This window comes from Gavia stellata, chromosome 3 (assembly GCF_030936135.1).
Source record: "Gavia stellata isolate bGavSte3 chromosome 3, bGavSte3.hap2, whole genome shotgun sequence".
Classification (NCBI taxonomy): domain Eukaryota; kingdom Metazoa; phylum Chordata; class Aves; order Gaviiformes; family Gaviidae; genus Gavia; species Gavia stellata.
Genome location: NC_082596.1, coordinates 67910690 through 67934597, shown reverse-complemented (window position 1 = coordinate 67934597; position 23908 = coordinate 67910690). Strand labels below are relative to the sequence as shown.

The window sequence follows — 23908 nt, the reverse complement described above, 5'->3', positions numbered from 1 at the left end:
CAGCTCCAAGAGCAGAACTGCAGACATCACTATGGACGCATCCACATTGGCAACTTAGTGCTCTAGCAGTTTCCTTTTAGGTGCAAATTCACCTTGTGTCTATAGCTGGAGTCTTGAGGCATGCATTCAAATACACTGTTGGTGTGCCTTCAAGAAGTTTCACTCCTGGTGAAGCCAAGGTTGAAGCCAAACACCAGGTTACCATTTGGACCACCTTGTTTGTAACACCAATGCAAAGCACCTGCCCTAGGAGAAGAGTATATACTCTCCAAGGCCCGCCAGCAGTTTGTACTCTATGCATGCACTGAGTTCTGTTCATAGCAGCAAGGCAGCCTGCAGAGGCTGTACATAAAGCTGCTTCACACTGCCCATGCGTGCAGTGCATGCCTAGGGTCAGCTGCTGACGTGAACTTCATTGCCAAAAACCACACACTGTGCATGTATTGTCCTAGAACCATAATGGATCGCAGCAAGCCAAATTCTGTCGTTCCTTCTTTGTTGCTTATGTAGATGTGTCCAATGAAGCACACACACATCACAGTTTAAATTAAAAAAGGCAAAGTAAGCTTAGAAGTAAGACTGAGTAAGACTCAGTGAACTTAGAAATACCCAGAACTGGAATCTCCACTCACATCCAAGGCACTACTTAAATACTTGATATAAAATAGCTGATTAAGTGCTTTGTTGAGTTTAGAACCCAAAAAAACCTTTACATTTGAATCTGCATTGAGAATTAGATATTTTTTTTCCCCAACCTATTAACTCTTCTGGAGCTTCACTGACTCCAGCATTGAAATTATGAGAATGAATCTGTGACAGTATCTGCCCATCTTACATTATTCTGAAATTAGGCCTTTTTATCAGCTGTCATATATGCATTGAAGCTGTGCTGTGTTTCCTTTCTGAAGTCCTTTAGATATACCATCTTTGAACAGGCAGTAATGAAGCATAATTGTATTGCACCACAGGTCACCTACTTTTCATCATAATCTTTGTAAAATTCTGCGGTATCAATCTGGAATTTTTGAACACCACTCAGTAAATCTGTTTTCATGTCTGGCTGTACCTTCAGCAGCAAGTCCTCAACCTGCAGTGCCTACACGCAGACAAAGAGGAAAAACAGGCATAAAAGAGGCAGCAAAAAAAGCAGAGTTTTAAGTAAAAAAAAAGTTTTGTTCTAGCATTTCGACATTAAAAAGTCTGACAATAACTTTGCTATATATATGATTTGAGAAATAATACAGCTATGATACCTGTGTGTTTAGGTTCTTCCAGGCATAAGCCAATCCATCAACTCTTTCTGTATTTCCATCTTGAAAGAGCAGGTTGTATTTATGAAGCACAGAATAAGATTCTTCTATAGGTCCAACTGTCATGTCAATTTTAATCTCATTCTCTCGAATTTCCTTTAGTGCTTCCATTGCTCCCCGTACATCGTCAAGGTCATGGATAGGTCTGCTTAATCTCTTGCTAACATTTTCAATGAATGAATAAATTTCATCCATGTCTGTGGAAGACTTTTTATTCAAAGCTAATCCAAATGTTCTTTGTCTTGAGCGGCATTCCTGAATTAAGGCTATTTTCAAGGACTCTGTTGCAATATCCACTGATTCCAGTACACAGTGATTTGGCAGTTCTCTGATTTGCATTTCTAATTGCTAAGACAAACACAAGTGTTCAGCTTTTAATTTCACTACAATTTCTCTGAACAGTTCACTTTTATTGAAGATATAATACTTACAGAGAAGTATCTAATTTGGTTTTGGAATTCAGCCATTGTTGGTTTAGTATCTATAAATTCCCTCACTTTCTCCTCTGGATCCTATATAAAAGAAGTTTATTTTGATTATTATTCAGCATTGGTATTACAATAACCTACAGGGGACCCAGCTGCCTGATGTACTGTGCAAACACAAATGATCCCTCTCTAAAAGAGCTTAAGATATAAGCATTAAGATCAAAGTATTTCACTTGAACTGCTTTTCCTGACTCTTACTCTTTGTACAGTACTCTTTAAAGCACTTGAAATCCATCTGTAACACAAAAGCTGACACAGATCGGGATATCCCTTATCCATCCAAATATTACTACAAAATCTACAATGTAGCTGCTAAATCTTTGCTGGAAGTATTTCCTTCCCAGTCTCTCTTCTGTCTGCAAACCCCCAAAAGCAGCTCACAACCTCTAACAGGTATTGAAATGGTAGCGATTGTATTCAGCCATCTTCACTCTTCCTGAAACAGTATATTTAACTTCAGTTTCTAGCTAGAAATGGCCAGGCCATTTGGGGCAAGCACAGTTTTGCAGGGAAGGATGAATCTAAGGGAAGAGGGGGCATTTAGCTTGTTGAAGCTTGTTTAAAGGCAGTAGAGCACTGAGCATTCTTCCTTTTCATAAGGTAGGCCAGTCTCTGCAGAGGTGAGAACTTCAGTGTCCCCAGCTCAACAAATGTGTTAGATTCTCAATTCAATTACAGACACATGATCTTCACCCAGTTCAATGACATTCATCTAGTCTGCACTGTGAGGTCCCTGAGAAGCCATTATGGCCTCTCTGGCCAATAATGAGTTACCAGTTACAGTTCCAAGTGGTCCTACACAAATTACAAAGACAGGGGGAAACAGTGCCAACTCCTAAGGATTTTTAAGGTTAAGGAGCAGATTAATTGACTACTTTAGAAGATTTTAGTAAAAAGGAAACATTATCATGCTACTGCATCATCCAATCTGATTGTGCCTTGTCTGGGTGAAATAAGATATCATCAACATGTGGGTAGCTCAAACAATATGCTCCAACATTCTTTTTCGTTCTTCTGCTTTCTTCCTCAGGTGGTTTAATTAGTAAAGAATTACAAGTTCTGGTCAACAAAAGAATAGAGAGAGGAGGTATTATGGGTATATGGCTTCTACCATGAAACCAATGCTTCCTACTGAGCACACAGTCTCCTTATACAACTCAAAACAGCTTATTTAGAAGATTTCACAATATAGCAACATATGAAATATGTATTTAACCTTGTTCCAGATGCCTGAAAATTCAGAAAAGCTGTTCAGAAGATTCGATGCTTCAGTTTTAAGAGATAAAATAACTGTATTTAGTTGGACCACCACTTTGTTTACATCCTTATGCTCGATGATCTGCTTGTCTAAAGGTTTCAGTGCCACCATCCTGCTGAGTTTGCTCTCATCACCTAGCTCTACAGCAACAGCTTGTTCAATCTGGCATAAATTAAACAAGAAAAAACATACGTCCAGTAATTTTTTTTTTTTTTTTTTTACATTATGGAATACCCAATAATGCACACAAAATAAGTACTTCTAAGAACAGATAGAAAGTGCAGAGAAAGCGTCTGCAAGGAGACTTCTTGTTCTTACCTTGGATTTTTACAGAACTATAGTTCTAGTGGTAAAGCTGATTTTACAAAAAATTGCCATATGAAGCTCTATATTGATCATCTCTGAATGACATCTGTCAAATATGCGTCATATACAAGTACAACTGCTGTTTTGGGCTCCTACACTACTGCTTAGGTCTTCCTGCTTTCTTTAGTGTAGAATTACAATCTATGCCCATTCTTGGCCAAAAAAAGTCCTGGAGGCTGTGGAGGGTTGGCTGCTTGGAAATAAGGAAACAATTCTGCTTGAGGAAACTGAATTCAACCCACTCTCTCCTAGTTTGGGTTTTTTTTTTAATTATTTATTTTCAGGACTTCAATAGGGTTTTTTCATTTAAATGAGCTTATCTATTTTTCATGTCAGATTGACAAAATAGGAAGATATTTTTACAAAGACAATTTTTGGCACAGATCTGCATAGATCTGTATTTCATTACCAGAGGAGAGAATTAAGGCCATTTGATTACTGTTACTGTGCATTTCTGTACTTCAATAAATTTCAGTTTCTATCTGTACCTCAGACCTTCCCAAGGTTTTAGTGTTCATTTTAACGCCAGTTAAAATATTTATATTGTATTTACTGTAGCATTATAGGTGCTGTATGCAGCCTGAAAGTTTAACTTAAATTTTTTGCCTGGGAAGAGTGATAATAATTTATACTCAGCTAGTAGTACCCGTGGATAATTCTCACACATTCTCTACAATATCTTCAACATACTTGGACAGTATTTTTAAAAGATTCTTATTAAAGCAACTTTTTATTTTAATATTAAAAACCACCAAACGTCAGGTTTATAAATTATTGCTCTTATGTTCAATTACTTGGTATAGAGATTAAAAACTAGGCTTTCACTTAACAGGAAGATCCATCAGATTACAAGTCAAAGTATTGGTACAGAACATATTCTTATGAGATTAAGAAATGTTAGCCAAAATACTAAAATTTTAAAATAATTAAAATAAAATACTCACCTGCTGCTGTTTATGATGTAAGTAAGCAAATTTCCACAGGGGGATATATTTGGCTATTGATAATATGATATTTACTGCTTTGTTTACAGCACTCTGAAAACAGCAAAAGATTAACCTTGAGCACTCAGACAAATAAGAGGGAGAAAAAAGAAAAAAAAAGAAAAAAGGGATCCTCCAAACAATACCAAAATGGAAAAATTATAACTCTATCTTTACGGGAAATAGTCTAATAAGCATGAAGTAAGATCACCCAAAACACATTTTGTAAGGGGAAGGAGTACTCCATAAAGCTTTATCACAGTAATTCTATGTTTATGTGTTTTTCAAACAAGAATGTAAGAGAGCTTTATGAACAGTAATCATGAATCACTGGGGAACATAACTTAGTTATAGTACTATTTCTCCTTAAACTGGTTATAAACGTAGTTATTTCTTATTAAAAATAACAGTTTTCACATTCACATCAGAATGCCTGAATACATTTGTCTGAATTTGTGATGGTACAGTCTATAATCTATACAGGCAGCTATATAAGTTATTATATAACTTCTTCTATCTATGGTATTTTTTAAATTACGCTTTGTGGTCCGATTTTGTACTGACAACACCATGAAGGCTGCAAATGAAATCTGAGAAAGAATTCAACTACAGATTTTGCCAGTGACAATGTTAAATGAAAAGTCCACAAATCAACACCACAAACAACTAATACTTTGTGAATAATTTCAGACACCATAGGAGACTGTAAGTACATGTGTAAGAATTTTGCTGAATTAGTATAAGTTTAAATAAGTGTTCAAATTTTTTTACAGCTTCAGGCTGGTAATATTTTTCTTTACAATTCACTACTGCAGAATGCTGATTTATGAATGATATTTTAAACTGATAACATCGTTTCATACTCTGCAAGAGTTTAAGGAGACCAGGAAGTCAAACCAGGCTGTATAAATGGCATTCTTTCTTTTTTTTGCATTCACTTTGAAATGTTTGCCTCTAAGTAGAGGGTTGTGAACATGAGTTACTGATCTTTTAGGAAAGCAGTTCATCCTACTGGCCTGCATAACAAACCTGATCAGTGGCTTTGTATCCTTCGCACCCAATGATGTCACGAACTCAAGTGACTTTTAATGTTTTTTTCCCTTCCTTTTAGTTCTTATACCAGATTAAACTCACACATGTTGGTTTTAAACAATGCATTTATAAATGTTTTACCATAAATGACTGAGATGTGCAATTGTTTTGTTACCTGAATATCTTCAAGACTTGGTCTCAAGACAACATTTGGAATAGCCAGTTGAATTTCAGCTTTGAACAAAGGAACTCTCTGTGCCTCTACAAACTTGGTCATCTGATACCTAGAGTCAACAACACGTAATCGATGTCTTAAGGACTCTAAAGAAATCTTCATGCCTAAAAAAATACAGTATTTAAGTGAGGTTATATTTTTTACCACAATAAGCTTCGGAAAAAAATCTTAAAATTTTATTAAAAAAATCAAACATATCTGAAAAAGACAGACTCACATCTGACCAAAGAGTCAGTATTCTTCTGACAAAGGTGTCCCATCAGATTATAGTAACTACAGGACATACATTCTTGGCAGCGTGTTTTCTGTTTCATGTCAAGATGTGTACAGGCATATGAATCCTGAAGAGTTAAAGGGAAATTCTTATGAAAATAACCATATTATCCAGCATGCAAGTGAAACATCAAGTATCTGACTAGGTTATAAAAGGTTACTTTTTACACTGTAGAGGTCGTCTTACCTCCAGAGTTCTCCCAGCATCTGCTTTCAGCCTGTGCTTAAGCATTTCTACCAGTTCGTACACAGAGCATTCCACTTGCTGACTCTGTCTACAAAAACAACCTTACAGTCACCCACAGGGAATCAAACATAAGGAATACTCTTTGCTGTCTTCCAGACACACACCCCCAGTCCCGCTGCACTGCGAAGAATTGTATGTGCAGGGAAATACCCTTATACTTTTCAGTTTGTTTCTATTGCCTGGGCATACAGAGAATGTAAGACATTAAGATATGCAGACTGTCGAGAAACCCATTTGTCAGACTCTGTTATATATGGTTCAACTGGACTTCGTAACAATTAAAGAAAAAGAAGTTACTTTCCAGCTATAGTTAATAAAACAGGCTTATCATGATGATACAGTGAGATAATCTGTGAAATCAGAATTAGTAAAATAGAAATAAAAAATAAGTAGAAGATATTTTATTTTGCACAGTAAGCATAGACATCTTTTTGGAGAACTGAACAACTATTCTGCTACAACCTGGAAAATAAGCACAGGCCAAAAAATTTGCAGCACAAGGAGAATGGGAAGTCTTACATTAGCTAGCTAGCATTAAAAATCAAGCAATTAACACGGGGATGAGATGTCAAGTCTTATCCATCTTCATTTTTCTTGCTACTGATTAGAACACCATAAGAAGAAAAATATGAAATGCTAAACACTACAGACGCAATCTTACATCTGCTGTATTCAAGATACAAGGGAGTTTCTCCCTGCATCCTGAGCATCATTTTAGACTAGCTGTTAAAATAAAATTTAAAAGCAAACTCTCTATGCATAAAAAAGTAATACGTAAATAATCTCTCACAAATATTGCCTTCAAATCTACGCAATGAATAAACCTACCGAGACAGTTTGTGAGCAGTAGAGATAGCAAGCTTTTCTGTCTGTTCCAGGAAAGAAAGCACATCTATAGGTTCATCCTCTGGCAAAATTATCAGAGCAGTGTTCGACATATCCTCCAGAATTCTTTCAATTCTGCATTCCAGGGTATCAGCCGCTTCTTTGACTACATAGTCCAACTCCCTCAGGGTACTATGAACATTCTCAATAACTAAGTAAGTAAAACAAAATGAAAACAAATCATGCAAAATACAGACCCCCTTAAATCTCACCCCGCGCATGCCCCAGTATTACAAAATAATGAGAATTTAATGGCAATGAAATATGCAACTAAGGCCTGGAACCAAAACATGATTGATTTACTCTACTTTGGAGTCTTTAAATGAAACCATTTCATAATAAATAGTACAATAGCCTTCAAAATATCTCTTCTTTTTTGTATTAAAGAACATTATGATGAAAAGGATCAACAAAATACAGTGGAAAACAGAGAGTATACAACTGTCCAAAAATTATTTTGGTCCTTCTACATAAATCCACAGGGAAATCCAGTACTTTTATCACTGCAGTTAACTTACAAATTTAATGGTTATAATTCCTTCAGCCAAGATTACATACTGGTTAAAGCACTAGATTTCTTTTTTCATGCGTATGACCTAACTTGCTTTGGAAAGAGATAAACTGAGTCCTTTAACAGATGTGTTTATTAAACTAGGTAAAAACATCTGTTTCTGAATAGAGTGCATAAATTCTTTCCCTGTCCTTCATACTTTCATTGCAAAAAAGAAAGAAATATGTCACCCTTTGTCTTTGTGTTTGTTATTACCAGACAGTATCATTTGAATCACCAATACTCTTTCTTACTGTATGTAGAAAGATATCACTATGATTTCTAAGAGACAACAGTGTGACAGTGGTGTCCAACTGCTGATGCTTTAAGTGGAAAACATCATTTATTCCTATTAGGAAGTTAATGATGGAGCTTGTCTTTTTTATTGACTAAAACAGACAAATAATCCAACCAATTCCTTAGCTTTTTTTTTAAATATATAAATTAGCTAGTCCTAAATCCATTTTTTCAAATTTTCTCCTGAGTTTTAGTCTACAAGGTTACCATGAGCCCCTATACTTCTACATATTAGACAGAAATAAAGCACTTAAGACATTAAGCTCATACATAGCGAGTTCAGCACATGGCTGGCAGGTCAGAGTTATTTTGTATACACTGAACCAATGGGTAATTTGTAAGCGTCCAACATACATTCTGGGCACACTAGACATTGCGCATCCTCAAAAAGATATGATGCATACACTCAAGAAAAGTATTTCTTTCTAGGGGAAATTCCATTCCAGCTGCAGCAGCAGGAAGCAGGAGGTAGCCCAGATACTCTTACTGCATAACCCCTACCTTGTAAAAAAGGCCAGTTTCCACCACAGCAAATGCTGATCCAAAGAACCTTTAAAACCTGAATTATAGCTATTCAGATACTTAACATAGCGCAGAGAGTACCTAAATTAATAAATAAATAAATAATATTGTAAAGACCTTCCTTATGATGTGTTACTAAACCATGCAAACCAAACACATTCATTTTCGAGCTATAAAACAAACATGAAAAAACACCTGTCATTGTTTTTTGTGCTCTGGTCAGGCACAGGTCAAGTAAAGTTACAAGGTAGCCAGCCCTGCCTTAAGCACTGGTCAGAGCCACATGGCACAGTCACAAATGAACAGCTGCACAAACCCATGCCCCATTTCATGTTCAGATTTATGCTGCATCTGTTGCTTTTTATCTTACTGTTTTTCATTTTGAAGAAGAAAAGTGAAAGCCTAACATCAGTCTACCTCAAATGAAAACTGATTTCCAAACATGAGCTATTGTTTTCTTATGGAACTGCAACATAAAAGTCTTGCTGATGGTTTTCTGTATGTCATTTAAATGACACTTTTATAACAGTTAATCAATTTTATGCTGTATTTGATAGGGATAAGGTTGTATCTTTCTTACTGGTTGCGTGGAAAAAGCTCAATGCGTAATTGGGGATTAAAAACAAGTTTTCTTAGAAACATTTAGGATTTGGGCAGAAATCTCCAAATACTATACATCTCTTACGAATTTCAACCCTGAATTTAGACATGTCACTTTTAGTATGTTCAGCATAAGTTATGAAGATTTTTCTGTAGAAAAGATAAGAGACATTATTAAAGCACCCCATGTCTGTTCTCTTGTCTTACATTCTTGTAGCAGTCGAGCTATCATTATCTACCTAAAATGAAGAGGTCAGGCCACAATCACATTTTTTCACAGAAAAATAAAAACAGAATGCAGGCATGAGAAGAACTCTTAACTTTTTCATTATGTGGTCACATACTTGGAAAAAGATAAGAGATATATTGATAGGGGAGAAGAAGAAGTAAAAATACATGATAATTTTAAAAGTTTGATGCAACAGCTTAAGCTCAGTAAATGAAAATGCATGTAATTCAAAAATGGAACTGCAACACAAGATGTAATAATATGATGCAATGTTAGTCATGGAAGTTTGCAAGAAAGCTCAAAAGTCAAGGCTCTACAGGCTCTCCCATCAATACAGCAGTATGGATACCAGTCAAAACATGACAAACCATTTACTCAGTTACACAGCTGTAAATTAACTAATTTAGTGACTTCGATGTACTCTCAGCAACTGAAATTGTAATGCCTCAACTGAGAGAGGTGGGTTGAGCAAAACCAATCCTTTTACAACATTAATTATTTTCCAAAAGTGAGGAGCCAGAAAGCCTCTTTCTTAAGAAAAAGAAAAAAAAATGAAAGGAAAAAAAAAAGAAAAAGAGAAGAAAAAAAAAGAGTGAAAACGGTTGTATGTTTTTTACATTTTTTTAGCACCAGAGCACTTATTCTCTCACTGCACTCCTCACCAAGTCACTTCAATACAGCGACCAACAACTTTCAGTAGGATTAAGAAATTCTGATAAATTTCAAGAAACTGTGATTCTACAGTGACTTACTTCCATAATCAGGAGGGAGGGACTGGGCATGTTTTTCCCTTGTATAGGTGGAGTGCTCTTCCTAAAACTGACAAAGAACTATCTGGCCAGTACCACCTAACAGCATCAACAGTTCACCACTTGTTCTCCTACTACATACATTTATTGATGTTCAAAGAAGTCCATGACAGCTGCATCAGGCCTGGAGTAAGGGCATCCTCAACTTGTCCTATGAATGGTTTCATCAGCGGTTTCAGCATAACAGGAATCCCATTCAGACGCTCTTTGTAATTGATCAATAGATTCTGGAGTCTGCAAGACAAGATCAAGTTAAGAAAGTGCTTAATCCAGATATTTGAAACATACAGAAGTTTGGACATGTTTTCTGTTAAAGAGATTTGCAAGTTCTGACCCCATGTTAAGAATAAGAACTCTTCCCAGCTCTTCCTAGCTCAAACTAAGCCTCTTTATCCCCACTAACAGCAGAACCAGAGTGGTCAAATGAGCACCTCCAGTAAAGTGACTGTGATCGATTTAGAGAAACTTTCTTCCAAGGAAAATTAATTACAGTAAAAAAACCTAGGAAATTGAAAACACGATATTTTTGTTCCTTTCTTTCTATCTCACAAGACATGGTATGAAATAACACTGCTTATAGGAAAAGCTAGATCCAAACCACTTAGGACACCAAATCCCAAAGAAAAAGAGGCCAAATTCTGAATCAAGACCTACCAATATAGTTCCATGAAAATGAAGCCACATAATGAAGCTGCATAAACAAGCATTAGAAGCGAATGCAACTCAGAAGTCAGATACACAATGAGTTCCTTACAAGAACTGCTGCAAAAAAAATAATAGCTGTGTTCTGTGCCAGATTAAAACCATGACTTTAAACATCACTGTTGCAAACCATATACTGAGATAACCCATTCGCAATATACCCAAAACTGTTTTTCCAGTGTTGCTTAAGCAAAAATCTGTAGTCTCTGAATATTCCTTCTTTGCTTGGGGAGTCAGTCTGAAGTCTTTTTTAGAGTAGAAAGTAAGTTTGGATTATTTTTTTATTGCAAACATTTTCTGTATTTTTTTGTTTCTCTTGCATGGCAAAAGTTGGGGCTGTTGCTTTTTAGAGGACTGTAGCACACAGAATTTGCCTTGCACATTAGAAATTTTAGGTTATTTTTTCCTAAAACATTCCACAGATATTTAACAAAAAATGCGTATTATAAGAGTGAAAGACTGAAAGCTTTAACAGTAGAAAAAGGGAGGAGGGGTTGAATTCAAGTGTTTATGAAACTCTTTGAACTTTTTCCCTTTTTTTCCACTTCTATTTAAAAACTACTTAAAGAACACTCCTCAAAAAGGATGACTTTTTTAAGACCTGTCATCCTTGCTTATGAATTAGAGAATTAATAATCAGCATTCCTGAGAATGAAAAGAACTCTTCCAGCACAGAATTGGACTGTTACAAGAAGCAGAAACAAATTATTTAAAATCCACAGAAGTTATTTCAGATATTCAACAAGAGAGAACAAATTATAACTTAGGTGATGTATTACCTACACAAATGTTTGGGTTGTGCTTTAATCCAGTGGTAAATTCCAGCTTGTTTTTCCAAACGAAAAAAGCTTTTGATGTTAACTGTAATATTTTGGAGTGTAATCCCTATGCTATAGTGCACAGATGCCTTAGCAGTACCTAGAAGCCCCACTTACAAAGCAGCTGTTGCTGTAACAAAACAAAAGCATGTAGGTGTTTTCTAGTAACGAGATATTTGTGGAGATAAGAATAATTGCATGTTACCAATACTACTATGGAAATGCAGGGGAAAGCAATTAAATTTCAATTAAACTCCATCAAAGAGAAAAATTCTAATAAAACAAAAGCATATGCAACAGACTCAAAGCTAGGGATTCCCATTTGCAGATGAGAATCAAATCCAGAAAGTGTTCACTCACTCCATTTGATGTCTTTTAATCCGTTCTTCATCTGCACACAAGCCAAGGACAACATCTGGAACTTCAAAATGCATTTTTTTCAGGTATTTTGTTTCATAAAGTACTTCCAGGACCACTGGGTCCAAGTTTACAAGTAATTCCTTCATGTGGCAGTACAGGGGGCAAAAAAAGAAATAGAAAATAAGGCAGTAGTTTGGTGGTTACATGTAGTGTGATACAACATATAACAAGATGTAGATGACTAGAGAAGATTTTTTAAATGGATACCCATGTTTCTACACAGATCTTCATCCTCCTCTAGAAATATCTGGATTTTCCAAAATATTAATCAACCAATATTTTACACTGATTTCAATTTCCTGTGAATCCTTCACTGTGCCCTAACCACTTGGCTCCTGTGACTTCCTAAGTTTAACTCCAGCTCTGCAGCTACACTCTGTGGAAGCTAATTTGCCTTTTCATCTCAGTTTTTCCATCAGTCAACTAGGGAGAAATGTTGTGAAGGTTAATCTCTGTACACTTTTCAGGGCACTAAATGCTATTAAGATGCTAAATAAATTTGAAAACTAGGTTTTAGTTGTCCATTATGGAATCATTATTTCAAAAAGTGCCATGTTTTAACCATAATTCCTCTGCACTACAGCAGAAAAAATAATCTGTGAAGTAAGAATGGTAAGATTTTCTGTCTCAGCAAGCAGTTTTGAAAGCAAATTAATGAATGATTGCAAAATAGTCAACACAGTGATGTTGACCACTACAGAAAAGACCATGATCTAATTAAAAAATCCTTCCTTGACTAAAATTTTGGTTAATACACAAAATAAAGCATAAAACAATATCTAAAAAGATGTAGCTAAGTCAATAATAGATACGGATTTGCTGGGTAATGCCTCTTTTACGCCCTGAATGAGGCAGGAGCCTTGTGAAGAAGAGACATAATGAAGTCTGTACCATAAATATACAAAAAAAGGAAAAAAAAAAAAAAAAATCGAGTAGTTCTTTTTTTTAACCCTATTAAGATTATTTTAATGCTGTGCTTGTCTAGCCATGATATGATTAAAGTAGCATACGTAATACTAAACAATGCAACAGTAATACAAAGAATAAATCATATTTACCTTGGTTTCTGGGTGCCTGACAAGTAAGGAAGCACACAGAGCAGTTCTAGCCCGGTCAGCAAACCTGCACCAGGCTCTATGATAAATAAGTTCAAATTCCAGAAGAACTGTAGCCATTTTATTGTAGCTCTTAACAACCTTCTTCATTTCCAGTGTCTGCAATTCAAGGGGAACAAACCCAAACCCAACCATTTAATCAATTCAATGAGTCTAACATAGTAGAAATGTGCTCCACTAGGCTTTTCCTCACCACCATTAGGGAAACAAAACAAATAGAAAACTTTAAGTTATGCTATTTTAGAGATAAGGTAAGACACAGAAACATAGAAATATATTTAGGAATTCAATTACTAAGAAGTATTTAACTGCTGTAAACAACATAACTCCTTTCCTGATTTTTCCTCCCAGTCTTGCCCATAAAACAAAGTCTATACTATGACCTATACAAGGCACTAATGTCCCATTGAGAAAGCAACAAAAATTTAATTTCATGGAGTGTGGTAGTGTTTGAGGTTAAATATCTCAGTCCTCTTCATTACAGACCATAGCAGACAGAGGCCCTAAGCCTAGGTACACGGCCAACAGTGCTGCTACCACGATTAACATGAGTCAAGCCCCAGAAAGGACAAAAGCACCCGCCTAGGTCATCAGCTTAACGTATCAAGGGAAGTAACTGTCCTCAGCTGCAAAATAATAATGCTGCAAAAAGGAATTCAAATCCTGGAGCAAACACTGACACCTATCCTGTTGGATGAGCTTGAATACAAATTGCTAGAAAAGTGAGCTTAGGAGTATAAAAATAAATCACGTGTCTGTTAATAACATGCTTGAAAGCTTAGCATAAATCCTCCTCTGCTAATTTCCAACCTTCAAAAGTGTGGTTTTCTTTTTAAGAAATGTCATTGGATGGTCAATTTTTCTGTATAACTGCTGAGCCCACATAATCTTCCCTGTTACCTAAAACACAGAAGATATGAGGTTATAGTTCCATTAACTTAAAAACAGTCAAGAAGCAAAGTCTTTTTTCTTTCTCATTTATTTCATTCTTACTGGTGGTGTATTACGCGGTATAGGTGGATTTTCTTTTTGCTTCTGGTAGAGTTTTCGAACAAACTCTAAGTCTTGGCTGTACTGCTGAAGGACAACTGTATACTTCTCATTAAGATCAATATGATTTTCTCCTATTTGTTCAAGCTTCATCAGAAGTCCCAGCATCTGTTCAGTCTAAAAAGGAGGATGGAGCATTTACTGCAGAGATGTTAATAGTTCAGAAAGTCATTGTTCATAAACTGTTTTTTTAATGTATAATATGTTATGTAAGTTTGTAAGTTGTTTTCTAAGAAACACAGAAAAGTCCATCCAGACAAGTCAGATACTTCTGTATTTTGTCCCATATGGAATATATTTATCAAGTATGAACCAAGAAACTGCTACCACTACAGTATAATGGAATATTTAATTTTTTTCTGACTCTCAAATCATCACTCTTTTTTTCTGCAAACATTTGTGGTAGGACACCTACACGTATATTCATGCTTCATTAACATCTGATATCATGATCAGGGACTGAACCAATGAACAGTACTGACATTAAGGTAACAGATGGAGAAATTATTTCATTATTCCTGCCAGTCCAATAGGAATAACTTAGAAATGCAACAGGAAGCATGGGGAACACCAGGATGAAGAAAGAAAATAAACTTCAAAAAAATAGGGCTATAAAATTGGTAAGGAAAGATGGAACATAAAACCAGCACCAAGTAACAATGAACATTATCTTCCAGCATTTCTACAAGCAACTTTTAGAACACTTGTAATAGGCTTGATGTCCTCCTACATTATCTCAGGCAGCCACCAGCACAGTACAGAACATTGGCAGTAAAGAAGAAGTTCAGTGGAGCTCTGGGTGCTCAGCCTTTCTGAGCAGCAGAACAAGGGGTTTGCATTTGTTTGCATTACTTACAGTTACGGTCTTCTCAAACCAGGAATCCACAAATTCTTGTATGGACTCGTACAATGCTGCAATTTGGTTCTTAAATTCAAGGTAATCTTTTTCAAACTAGAAAAGGGTAAAAGAAAAAAAATCACCTATAGTGTTGCTTTCATTTTATACAAAATTCTTTCCCTGAAGTTTTTGGGGAATTTGCTTTATCTGCCCAGTACCTGTGTTCGGCACTGAATTAAAGAGAACAGGGACAACACCAGTAACAAAGGCATTTACATTCTAAGCAAAGCAAACAAAAAATCATGTTAGGTTATATGATTAAAGCCTCATCTTCATGAACACAAAGAAGCACAAAGGAACAAGGACAGGCAGAGGAAATCTAATAACCTAATCAGAGCAAACAGAGCACACTCACCAGCTACTCCCAGCACTGCCACAGGAGAGCGCTCAGCTCACTGTCCAGGCTCTCTAGAGCACCTTACAGACTAAGGGAGGTTATTGCCTAGGAGATATGGGACTCATCACAGTTTACCAGGGAAGAGCATTTTGGGACTATACAAAACATATTATGGGAGTTACGGAAGAAGCAAAGGGATCAATGTGGTCTGTGGGAGGAACAAGTGTGAAAAATTGAAGGCAACATGGGATAAAAGGAGTTGGTCACATGTGAACAGGTTGCTGGTCAGTACACTTGTCTGGCTGTGCCCTGCACCTCATCAGCAGAGTCTGTCTTGTCTTCTTACTTATCTCCATTCGTAACCATTTTCTGGGTGAAAGGGTTCTCTCTTCTGTATGCATGAGTGTGTGTGGGAGTCTATGTACCAGCAACAGGAGTGGAAGGGGCTTAAAGGCAGCTTACAAGAAAGATGAAGAGAGACTTTTACCAAAGCCTGTAGATAGGACAAGGGGTAACAGTTTTAAATCTACCCAAAAGAGGATTGATTTAGATTGGACATAAGGAAGAAATTTTTTAGGCTGAGGATGGTGAGACAGTGGAACAGGTTACCCAGAGAAGCTGTGGATGCCCCATCCCTGGGAGTGCTCAAGGTCAGGTTGGATGGGGTTTTGAGCAACCTGATCTAGTAAAAGATGTACCTGCCCATGGCAGGGGGCTTGGACTAGATAATCTTTAAAGGTCCCATCCAACCCAAACCATTCTATATTCTATGGAGGCCACCGGTCATTGCACCTGTAGAGTCAGCAACTAGAGACACTGGAGTGTATTGAGGTCTAAGCATCAGCAACCAGGGTAGGAACCATGGATCATAGCAACTGGAAACACTGGAGCATGTGCATACTGTGCAGGTGAGTGTGTCACATAGGACAGAGGCTTGGGAACAAAGTATTGGAGCAGCCATAAGTCTGGGCTGGATATTAAAGAGACCACAGTGGTCTAAGAGTCGCCTACCAGAGGGACCAGGAGGCCCAAGCCAGCTACCAGAGACACGGTAGGGTCTGAAGGTCAGCTACTGATAAGGTTATAAGTCTGGACCAACTACAAGAAAGAACTGTTTGCACGTGTGTGCCTCTGTGTGTCAGCAACCAGGACAGCAAGGGGATCCAGGGGTCAAATAGAGGGTAGACTGATTGCCTACACCAGTTACTGGAGGGACCTATAGCACATGTGTCTGTGCGTGCATGTGTGTACATGGGCCTGCGTACCAGCAACAGGAGTGGGGCTGTGGGCCTTAGGGGGGTTTGTAAGTCCAGGAACTGGGGAGACCTGCGTACCCAGGGGCCAGTTATTGGACAGACTGTGTAAGATCAGCTACTGGAAGGATACATGTATATATATTTTCTAGTAACAGGTTTTCCTCCTGCTCAACCAGAGAGGTACAGGATGAGGTCATTAATACTGTTTGTAATTGTATGATTGCTGTGTTTTCAGTTTGTGTTGAGCCGTGTGGCCAGATCTGTGCATAAATGTATTGTGTGTACGCGTGCATGCATGCCTATTGGGAATTACACACCCTCACAGCTGAGTGGACCTGGGGACATGGAACTGTGACAGCCTCACCTCTACTGGGCTACCAAATTTGGCAGCTCCTAACTATAAGTAATTTGGGTATTTATCTGTAGTATTTTTTCTTAAAAGTCCAAAATACTGAGGACCTAAAAAAAGAGTTCCGTGCAAACTTCCTCTTGAAGAAAGCACTCCACAAGCTTGGGAAGACAGTCCATAATATACATTGCTCTAACCATTTAGGTGTAGAAAAGCCACACAATTTTTGAACACCTCCAAATTCCTGTTAACAGTATATGTTCTCTTTCAGAAAACAACCACAGAGCAAGTATTACAGAAATGTAAGCCATCAGCCAGTTAGAAGAAAGTCAAAAGTACTCTAGACTTCAATGTTTAAAGGGAAGTTCCTGACAGTTGCAACTACCGTTTAGGAAAGCAGGAGAGTAAGTCAACATTTCTAGCACTTCTATTGTGAGGCTATCAATCCTGCAAAGCAAGCAGGCTACAGCTCAGAAAAAGCAGCTCAATTCCAGCATGTACAGGCTGTATTAAAACATGAGTTTGAAGGACCTGAAAAGCCACTTCAGTTTTTACCACCCTGCTCAGCACTGGTGATGATATCATTCACTTGTCCCTCTAAAATGTTCATGTAAGAGCGTTTACTACCTTTACTATAATACTGCCTTTACTATTCCACCAAGTATTTTCAGTAACACTGAGTAACTCCTGCAACTAGATAAACTGTATTTAATGCATTGACCTGCCTGAATTAGTTTTCAGTCTGCATTTCAAAATATATGCATCTCAAAACAAACAAGTTTAAGAAAAGTTGTTTGTAGCATTACCTATCACATAAAACCTAATTTATCAAAAATTAACAAAAGCATTTGAAATAAAAGCCAAATTTACCCAAAGATATTCAAATCGTATTAAAAGATATGAAAGTATTATTATTACAGCAGAATACTATATGCATTGCTATAAAATCTAATCTTCTTTGCATAACTCCAGTGAAAAGCATAGAATTAAGAGAGTGACTATCAGACAAGTGCTGAATGTATATACCTCTTTTCTTCTGTGATCCAGAACATCATACTGTTTGGATTTGGTGTCTGTAGCAATGCTTTGGTAATGAGTACTGATCTCTTCAATACCTTCTATTTTTATATGCTGCAGCTCTAAAAGACTTTCCATAATATTGCTCATATCTGAAATCTTCTCCAAACGTTTACAGAATGTATCAAATTTTCCAAATATATAGTTTTCACTAAAAATAAAAAAGCAACAGAGGGATTGTTATGCAAATCTATTTGTAATAGATTTATCTACATATATTTAACCCACATATATTCTTCCAGAACTGCTACCAAGTTTCACATTAAAAAATCTATACTGTAATAATTACAAATAAAGTAAAAACCATTTTAAAGTAATGGATATAAACCAGAAAATGCTTAATCTTTATATATGTCAACTAAAAGCCTTTACCATATTTTACAGGAGTTACTCTTTTAAAAAAGACATTTGCAGGAGATCAAAATGTGAATGTACAATACTAAAAAATGTCCCATGCTTTAAGTGCCAATACATGCAAAACTCCCCTTGGCATTGTGATAGACAACCCAGCCCAAAGCTGATTAAATTCCCCTGGAGTCTTTTCACATATATTCATGACTCAAATTTGTTGGGATTGCAGACTATAAATAAACATACATATTAAATTAACACATGCATAAATTCCCCTGAAGTCCCCTTGAACAGCTGCTAAATCAACAAGTGACTGGCAAAAATCCGTGACTGGTTTATTCCTGAATAAAAAAATAACCTCTGTAAGGTCATGTTCTGATTATAATAAATACTACATTTTAATTGAGTATTTAGCTTCTCTGCTAGCCAGCAGATATAATGACATCTGATTTAAAAACTGTATAAATGTATATGATTCAATATTAGAGTGACTTATTTACCTGAAATCAAATTGCCTGTCACTTGGATTTTCCTTTAGCTCCTCCCTAATTCTCTGAAAGGATGTTTGGTACTGTTCTTTGAGGGAAATGCATTGTTGTATCCTCTTTAGCAATTCTTGCCTGAGGAAAAAAGCACAGAAGACAGAAAACCATCCTAAGGAGGTCTTTAAAAGAGTATAAATGAAAATAGAACACTTCAGTCCGATATGCAACTTTGCAAAATGAGAACACAAAATTATACATTAACTGCAAAATATTAAAAATATGAGGATTACATTACAAGGATTTGTTTTAAATTTGTTATCTGGATTGGATATTTTGAAGTTTAAGTTTTATTGTCATCAATGCAAAACCTTCACAGCATAGACCAGAAGGGACTTGTATCAGGTAAACCCTGGCTACTGAGTGCCTGCAGTTTGGCCATTTCTCATCTTCTGTAACCTGAGTCTTGCTGATGGGTTTTTCTTCATTTGTTTCTTTGTTTTTTCTAAGCAGACAAGACTGGAGAGGTATTTTTCCAGACTACAGTAAGCATGAGAAAAGTCTTGTTTCTTTACAAAGACACACCAGGAAGATCTCGGTTCCTAAGGCCACAGATAGTTACATCTTAGAGAGTTGTTCATTACCCCTGAGGTACTACTGTACATGAGATATACAGATGAGGCATGGAAATTAGTCATAAACCATTTACCCAAGACTGTTGCTCCACTTTGGCTTTGTCTTTCATCTTCCAAAGGATCATCGGGAATTAAAAAGATAGTCAAACTTTATAGACTGAAACCACTAACTGGGACAGAGAGAAACTTTTGCAGGGACAGAAGCAGCAAATAAGAAGAATGTCTCAAAAATAAATTCGGCTAGAATAAACAAAGAAATGTATTCTACTTTTATTTACATTAACTCTTTAGAATAAAAAAAGCCAATACTTAATTGATTACAGGTAATTTCCAAAAACTTCCCTTTACCCACACCAAAATACAGGAGGAATCCAAATGGTTTGTTAGATTTACTTTTATGACTCCTAGCCTGTTACCTCAGTGTCATGTTTGACTTGGCTGGAATTTAAGCACAGACATCCTGACTGTCAATGTCTTGATGAAGCTCGTAACACCTTTTCCTTCTCACCTCAGTAACCATAATCTTGCTCCATTTATACTCTTTCAAGAGACTGTTCCAAACATTACTTTTCTAGTTGATAACTTTAGATGTCATGCTCATCTTAACCCGGCTCTGTGGTTTCCCCCTTCTCTTTTGCATGACAATAATTTACTTGTTCTTACAGTATGTGTTCTTCCTAGGCTATCTCCACTTAACTTCCCATTCTTCAGATACACTTATTCTGCCAGTGACATCAGCATTCACCACCCACATGTTAACACCTCTGTGCTTGCACTTATGCTGTATGTAGCACTTGGAAGCAGCTCCTTGCAAGTAGCCACAGAGCAGCTAACTCATCCCTTTCTTGAAATGTCTCCGTTAGTTCTCCTGGCAGTGATGCCTACAAAACATCCAAGGGCATCACAAGATTTGCTGGAAACACTGTCATTCCAGCTGACCAACACTGCATGACTGCTGTTTTTTCTCCACCCCTCTTTGCTCCCCCCGTCTCACCATTCACTTCTTATGTTTCAGATTGCAAGCTTTCCTTGGTTTAGATTGCAAGCTCCTTAGAGCCGAGGCAAACTTTTTGTTCATTTTCTGGATAGTGCCTAAAATTTGCTGAAAACCTTGCTCTTGCTATACTAATAGCTGTAAGAAGAACAATAGAAAGGAAGAAGAAAATTAGCCTTAGGCATGTCTAACTAGCAAACTTACAGTAAACCTAGCTTTTTGAATTTAAGGTGCCTCATTGGCACCATTAACACTCCTCATGTATTTGCTCATACAGCATTGTCAATGGAATACTCAGAAAATACAACAGGATGACCATGAGCCACCAATGTGCCCTTGTGGCCAAGAAGGCCAATGGCATCCTGGGGTGCATCAAGAAGAGTGTGGCAAGCAGGTCGAAGGAGGTTATCATCCCCCTCTACTCTGCCCTGTTGAGGCCGCATCTGGAGTACTGTGTCCAGTTCTGGGCTGCCTGGTTCAAGAAGGACAGGGAGCTGCTGGAGAGAGTACAGCAAAGGGCTACAAAGATGATCAGGGGACTGGAACATCTTTCTTATGAGGAAAGACTGAGGCACTTGTGTCTTTTTAGTCTGGAGAAGACTGAGGGGGGATCTTATTAATGCTTATAAACACTTAATGGGTGGGTGCCAGGAGGATGGGGCCAGTCTTTTTTCAGTGGTGCCCAGTGACAGGACAAGAGGTAATGGGCACAAACTTGTTCATAGGAAGTTCCACTTAAACATGAGGAGGAAATTCTTTACTTTGAGGGAGGCAGAGCTGTGGAACAAGCTGCCCAGAGAGGTTGTGGAGTCTCCTTGTCTGGAGATATTCAAAACTCGCCTGGACGCATTCCTGTGCAATCTGCTCTAGGTGAACCTGCTCTGGTGGGGGAGTTGGACTAGATGATCTGCAGAGGTCCCTTCCAACCCCTGTCATTCTGTGATTCTGTGATACAAGTCTCAGTCCCATCCTATCACCCACTTACCTCGTTCCAAACAGAGTACAATCAAATTGTAATTCTGGTCCTGGTATATATTGTCCCCTTCCTCAAACTGACTTCCCTGTCCCTTAACAGCAAAATAAAAATCTTAGACAGAACTTTGCTACTCTGTCCTCGGAGTTTCTTTATGAAGAACCTTAGCTCCGAGTTCTAATTACTCACATGTGTTTTGGTCTAAAAAAAAGCCATGGGGACAAAATATCGAGTGTTGTATACTGATATATGTTACGTGCTTTTCAGGAACAGTTTTTTTCACAACACATAGTAAATTTGTTTTTGCAGAGTACTTAATTCTACACAAAATGAGTAGTCACAAGCTCAAAATTAACATGGGAATCAGTGCCTGGTAGGAGGACAAGGGACTATTTAAATTTTCCTTTTAATAATCTTGATGACTAATCTATAATTTTATTTTTAATGTTAACAAAAGAAGATGAAATTATTAAAATTCCATCACCTGTCCAGATCCCATATTTTTGAAACACCTTCACATAGATATGTCTTGCATGTGTTAATCATTTGATTAGTGATTTTAAGAAGAAGAGATGTCATGCGCTCTGATGTGTTGTAGTATGGTGATGTACAGTAGATCATACAGACAGTATTCATTAAACTGGGTACGTGTTCCATCATTGTTACCTACAACAGAAAAAATGGGAAAGTCAGCAATTTGAATTTCCTAAAAATTAACACAATGGAAAATGTAACAGCTCTGGGAACAAGTTTGTCAGTGGATAAACATCTTTTTGATTGTAACACATTATTCTTGTAGACATCTCATTATGAACTGGACCATCCAATTCATTTGCGGGGACCTAACATACTATGATCAAGAGAAAAAAAATGGGTAATGGGTAATGAATAAATGAATAGGTCTTCTTCCAGAGTGGAATTTTCCGGAAGAAAAACAGAGGCTGTACTCTTTTTGGCCATGGCCTCCAGTATATGAAGGTGCTGTAGTCTGCTTTGCAAAGGAATATGCTACCTGAGGAAAAAAAGTCATACAGTGCTACAAAAGAATTGGCCTGCTGTAAGAAGGACAAGAAGAAGAAAGTTGGCTTTTGCTCATTTTCCCTAGATCTGTATAGAAGAGAAACCCAGAAGGGGGAGGCAAGGCAACAACAATCTCTCTCTTACTGAGGATACTGAACTATAGAGTTTTCTGTCCCACAGAAAGATTCCACAGAAACGCATGCAAGCCAGATACACTGAGAACCCAGAACAAAAGACAGTGATTGATCTAGAAAAGGATAAAAAAAGTATGGTATCTAAAAGTCAAGTTCAATATGGCAGAATGGTGAATATTTGCAGAAGAAAAGCAGTGACAAATAGCACAATGGACTCAAACAGAGTTCAAGCTTTGAAAACAGTATTTAGAAAATTTGTAAGCAGCTGGATTATGGGTAAATCTTCTGAACCATGTAAGCTTGACAGTTTTGCCTGGTGGCTGTATCTTCAAAATTCACACCGGCACTTAAAAAAACGAAATCTGAGGCCCACATGGTTATGAAAATAAGTATTATAATTTGAACCAGGATGAAAGTAAATGCATGCTACCTGCAAGAGAAACAGCTTTAACCTGTAAAATAAGTAGAAGCTGCCCAATTTCAGCTCAACTGAAGGCTTAAGATCATTTTATGATATTTGCATTAAAACAATCATGAGTTACTGCTAACTGAAGCATGGAGACAGGAAGAGGTACCACATGTAAGGCCCAACCTCACAAAGACAATTCAGCTCGATATCAGGTTTGGAAAAAAATAATATTTTGCTTATTTTTCTCATGCCCTTCAATTACCTTCTGGAATGACAACTGCCTCCTACACAAAAAGTAGTATTATCTCTAGCTTATTAAAAATCTGCAAACTCAATTCACTAATGCCGAAGGAGTTAAGCTGTCCACTAATCATTAAGCATAGGAGTTAAATACTAAAAGGAGAAATATCTTTCTTTCAGCAGCAAAAGCCTTTTCTTTGTTTTCTGAAATTCATGTTAAGTGCCTTTAGAGTACTACTTACAGGTGAAGCTTTGGCAAGTGGACCAAAATATTTGTCCAATGTATATAAATATCTCACATTGTCTTTAGCTTCATTGGCAGCAATTGTTATATTACCATCCTGAAGGAAGAAAAAAAAAATTAAATAGAATTAATAGTGTTAATACTTACTGAACAGGTTCTTGCTCTTTTAAAGTGCATGCTACCACATGACTATGATTCCATCTTGTAAACATTTTCTCACAGAATTTCTCTCAAATAAGCCATTTCTTCTTTACATAAGAAATAACTGCTTTTACATGCAAAAATTGGTAAGATCTACCTGTCAATCAGCAGCATTTTGG

General features: G+C 37.0%; 1 protein-coding gene across 1 annotated transcript in view; it reads right to left on the bottom strand.

The window, feature by feature from the left end:
* The window catches only part of LOC104264962 (dynein axonemal heavy chain 5-like), a 183951-nt gene that overhangs the window by 143437 nt on the left and 16606 nt on the right, over positions 1-23908 (bottom strand). Inside the window, exons 11-29 of the mRNA XM_059835976.1 lie at positions 23587-23685; positions 22026-22207; positions 18958-19077; positions 18056-18257; positions 15046-15141; positions 14133-14306; positions 13950-14039; positions 13083-13238; positions 11965-12104; positions 10167-10318; positions 7021-7228; positions 6133-6220; positions 5890-6013; positions 5613-5776; positions 4367-4459; positions 3015-3218; positions 1742-1822; positions 1254-1658; positions 978-1096 (exon numbers count right to left, since the gene is read on the bottom strand). Coding sequence (XP_059691959.1) covers positions 978-1096; positions 1254-1658; positions 1742-1822; positions 3015-3218; positions 4367-4459; positions 5613-5776; positions 5890-6013; positions 6133-6220; positions 7021-7228; positions 10167-10318; positions 11965-12104; positions 13083-13238; positions 13950-14039; positions 14133-14306; positions 15046-15141; positions 18056-18257; positions 18958-19077; positions 22026-22207; positions 23587-23685 — 2897 coding nt within the window. The remainder of the gene's footprint in view (positions 1-977; positions 1097-1253; positions 1659-1741; positions 1823-3014; positions 3219-4366; positions 4460-5612; positions 5777-5889; positions 6014-6132; positions 6221-7020; positions 7229-10166; positions 10319-11964; positions 12105-13082; positions 13239-13949; positions 14040-14132; positions 14307-15045; positions 15142-18055; positions 18258-18957; positions 19078-22025; positions 22208-23586; positions 23686-23908) is intronic.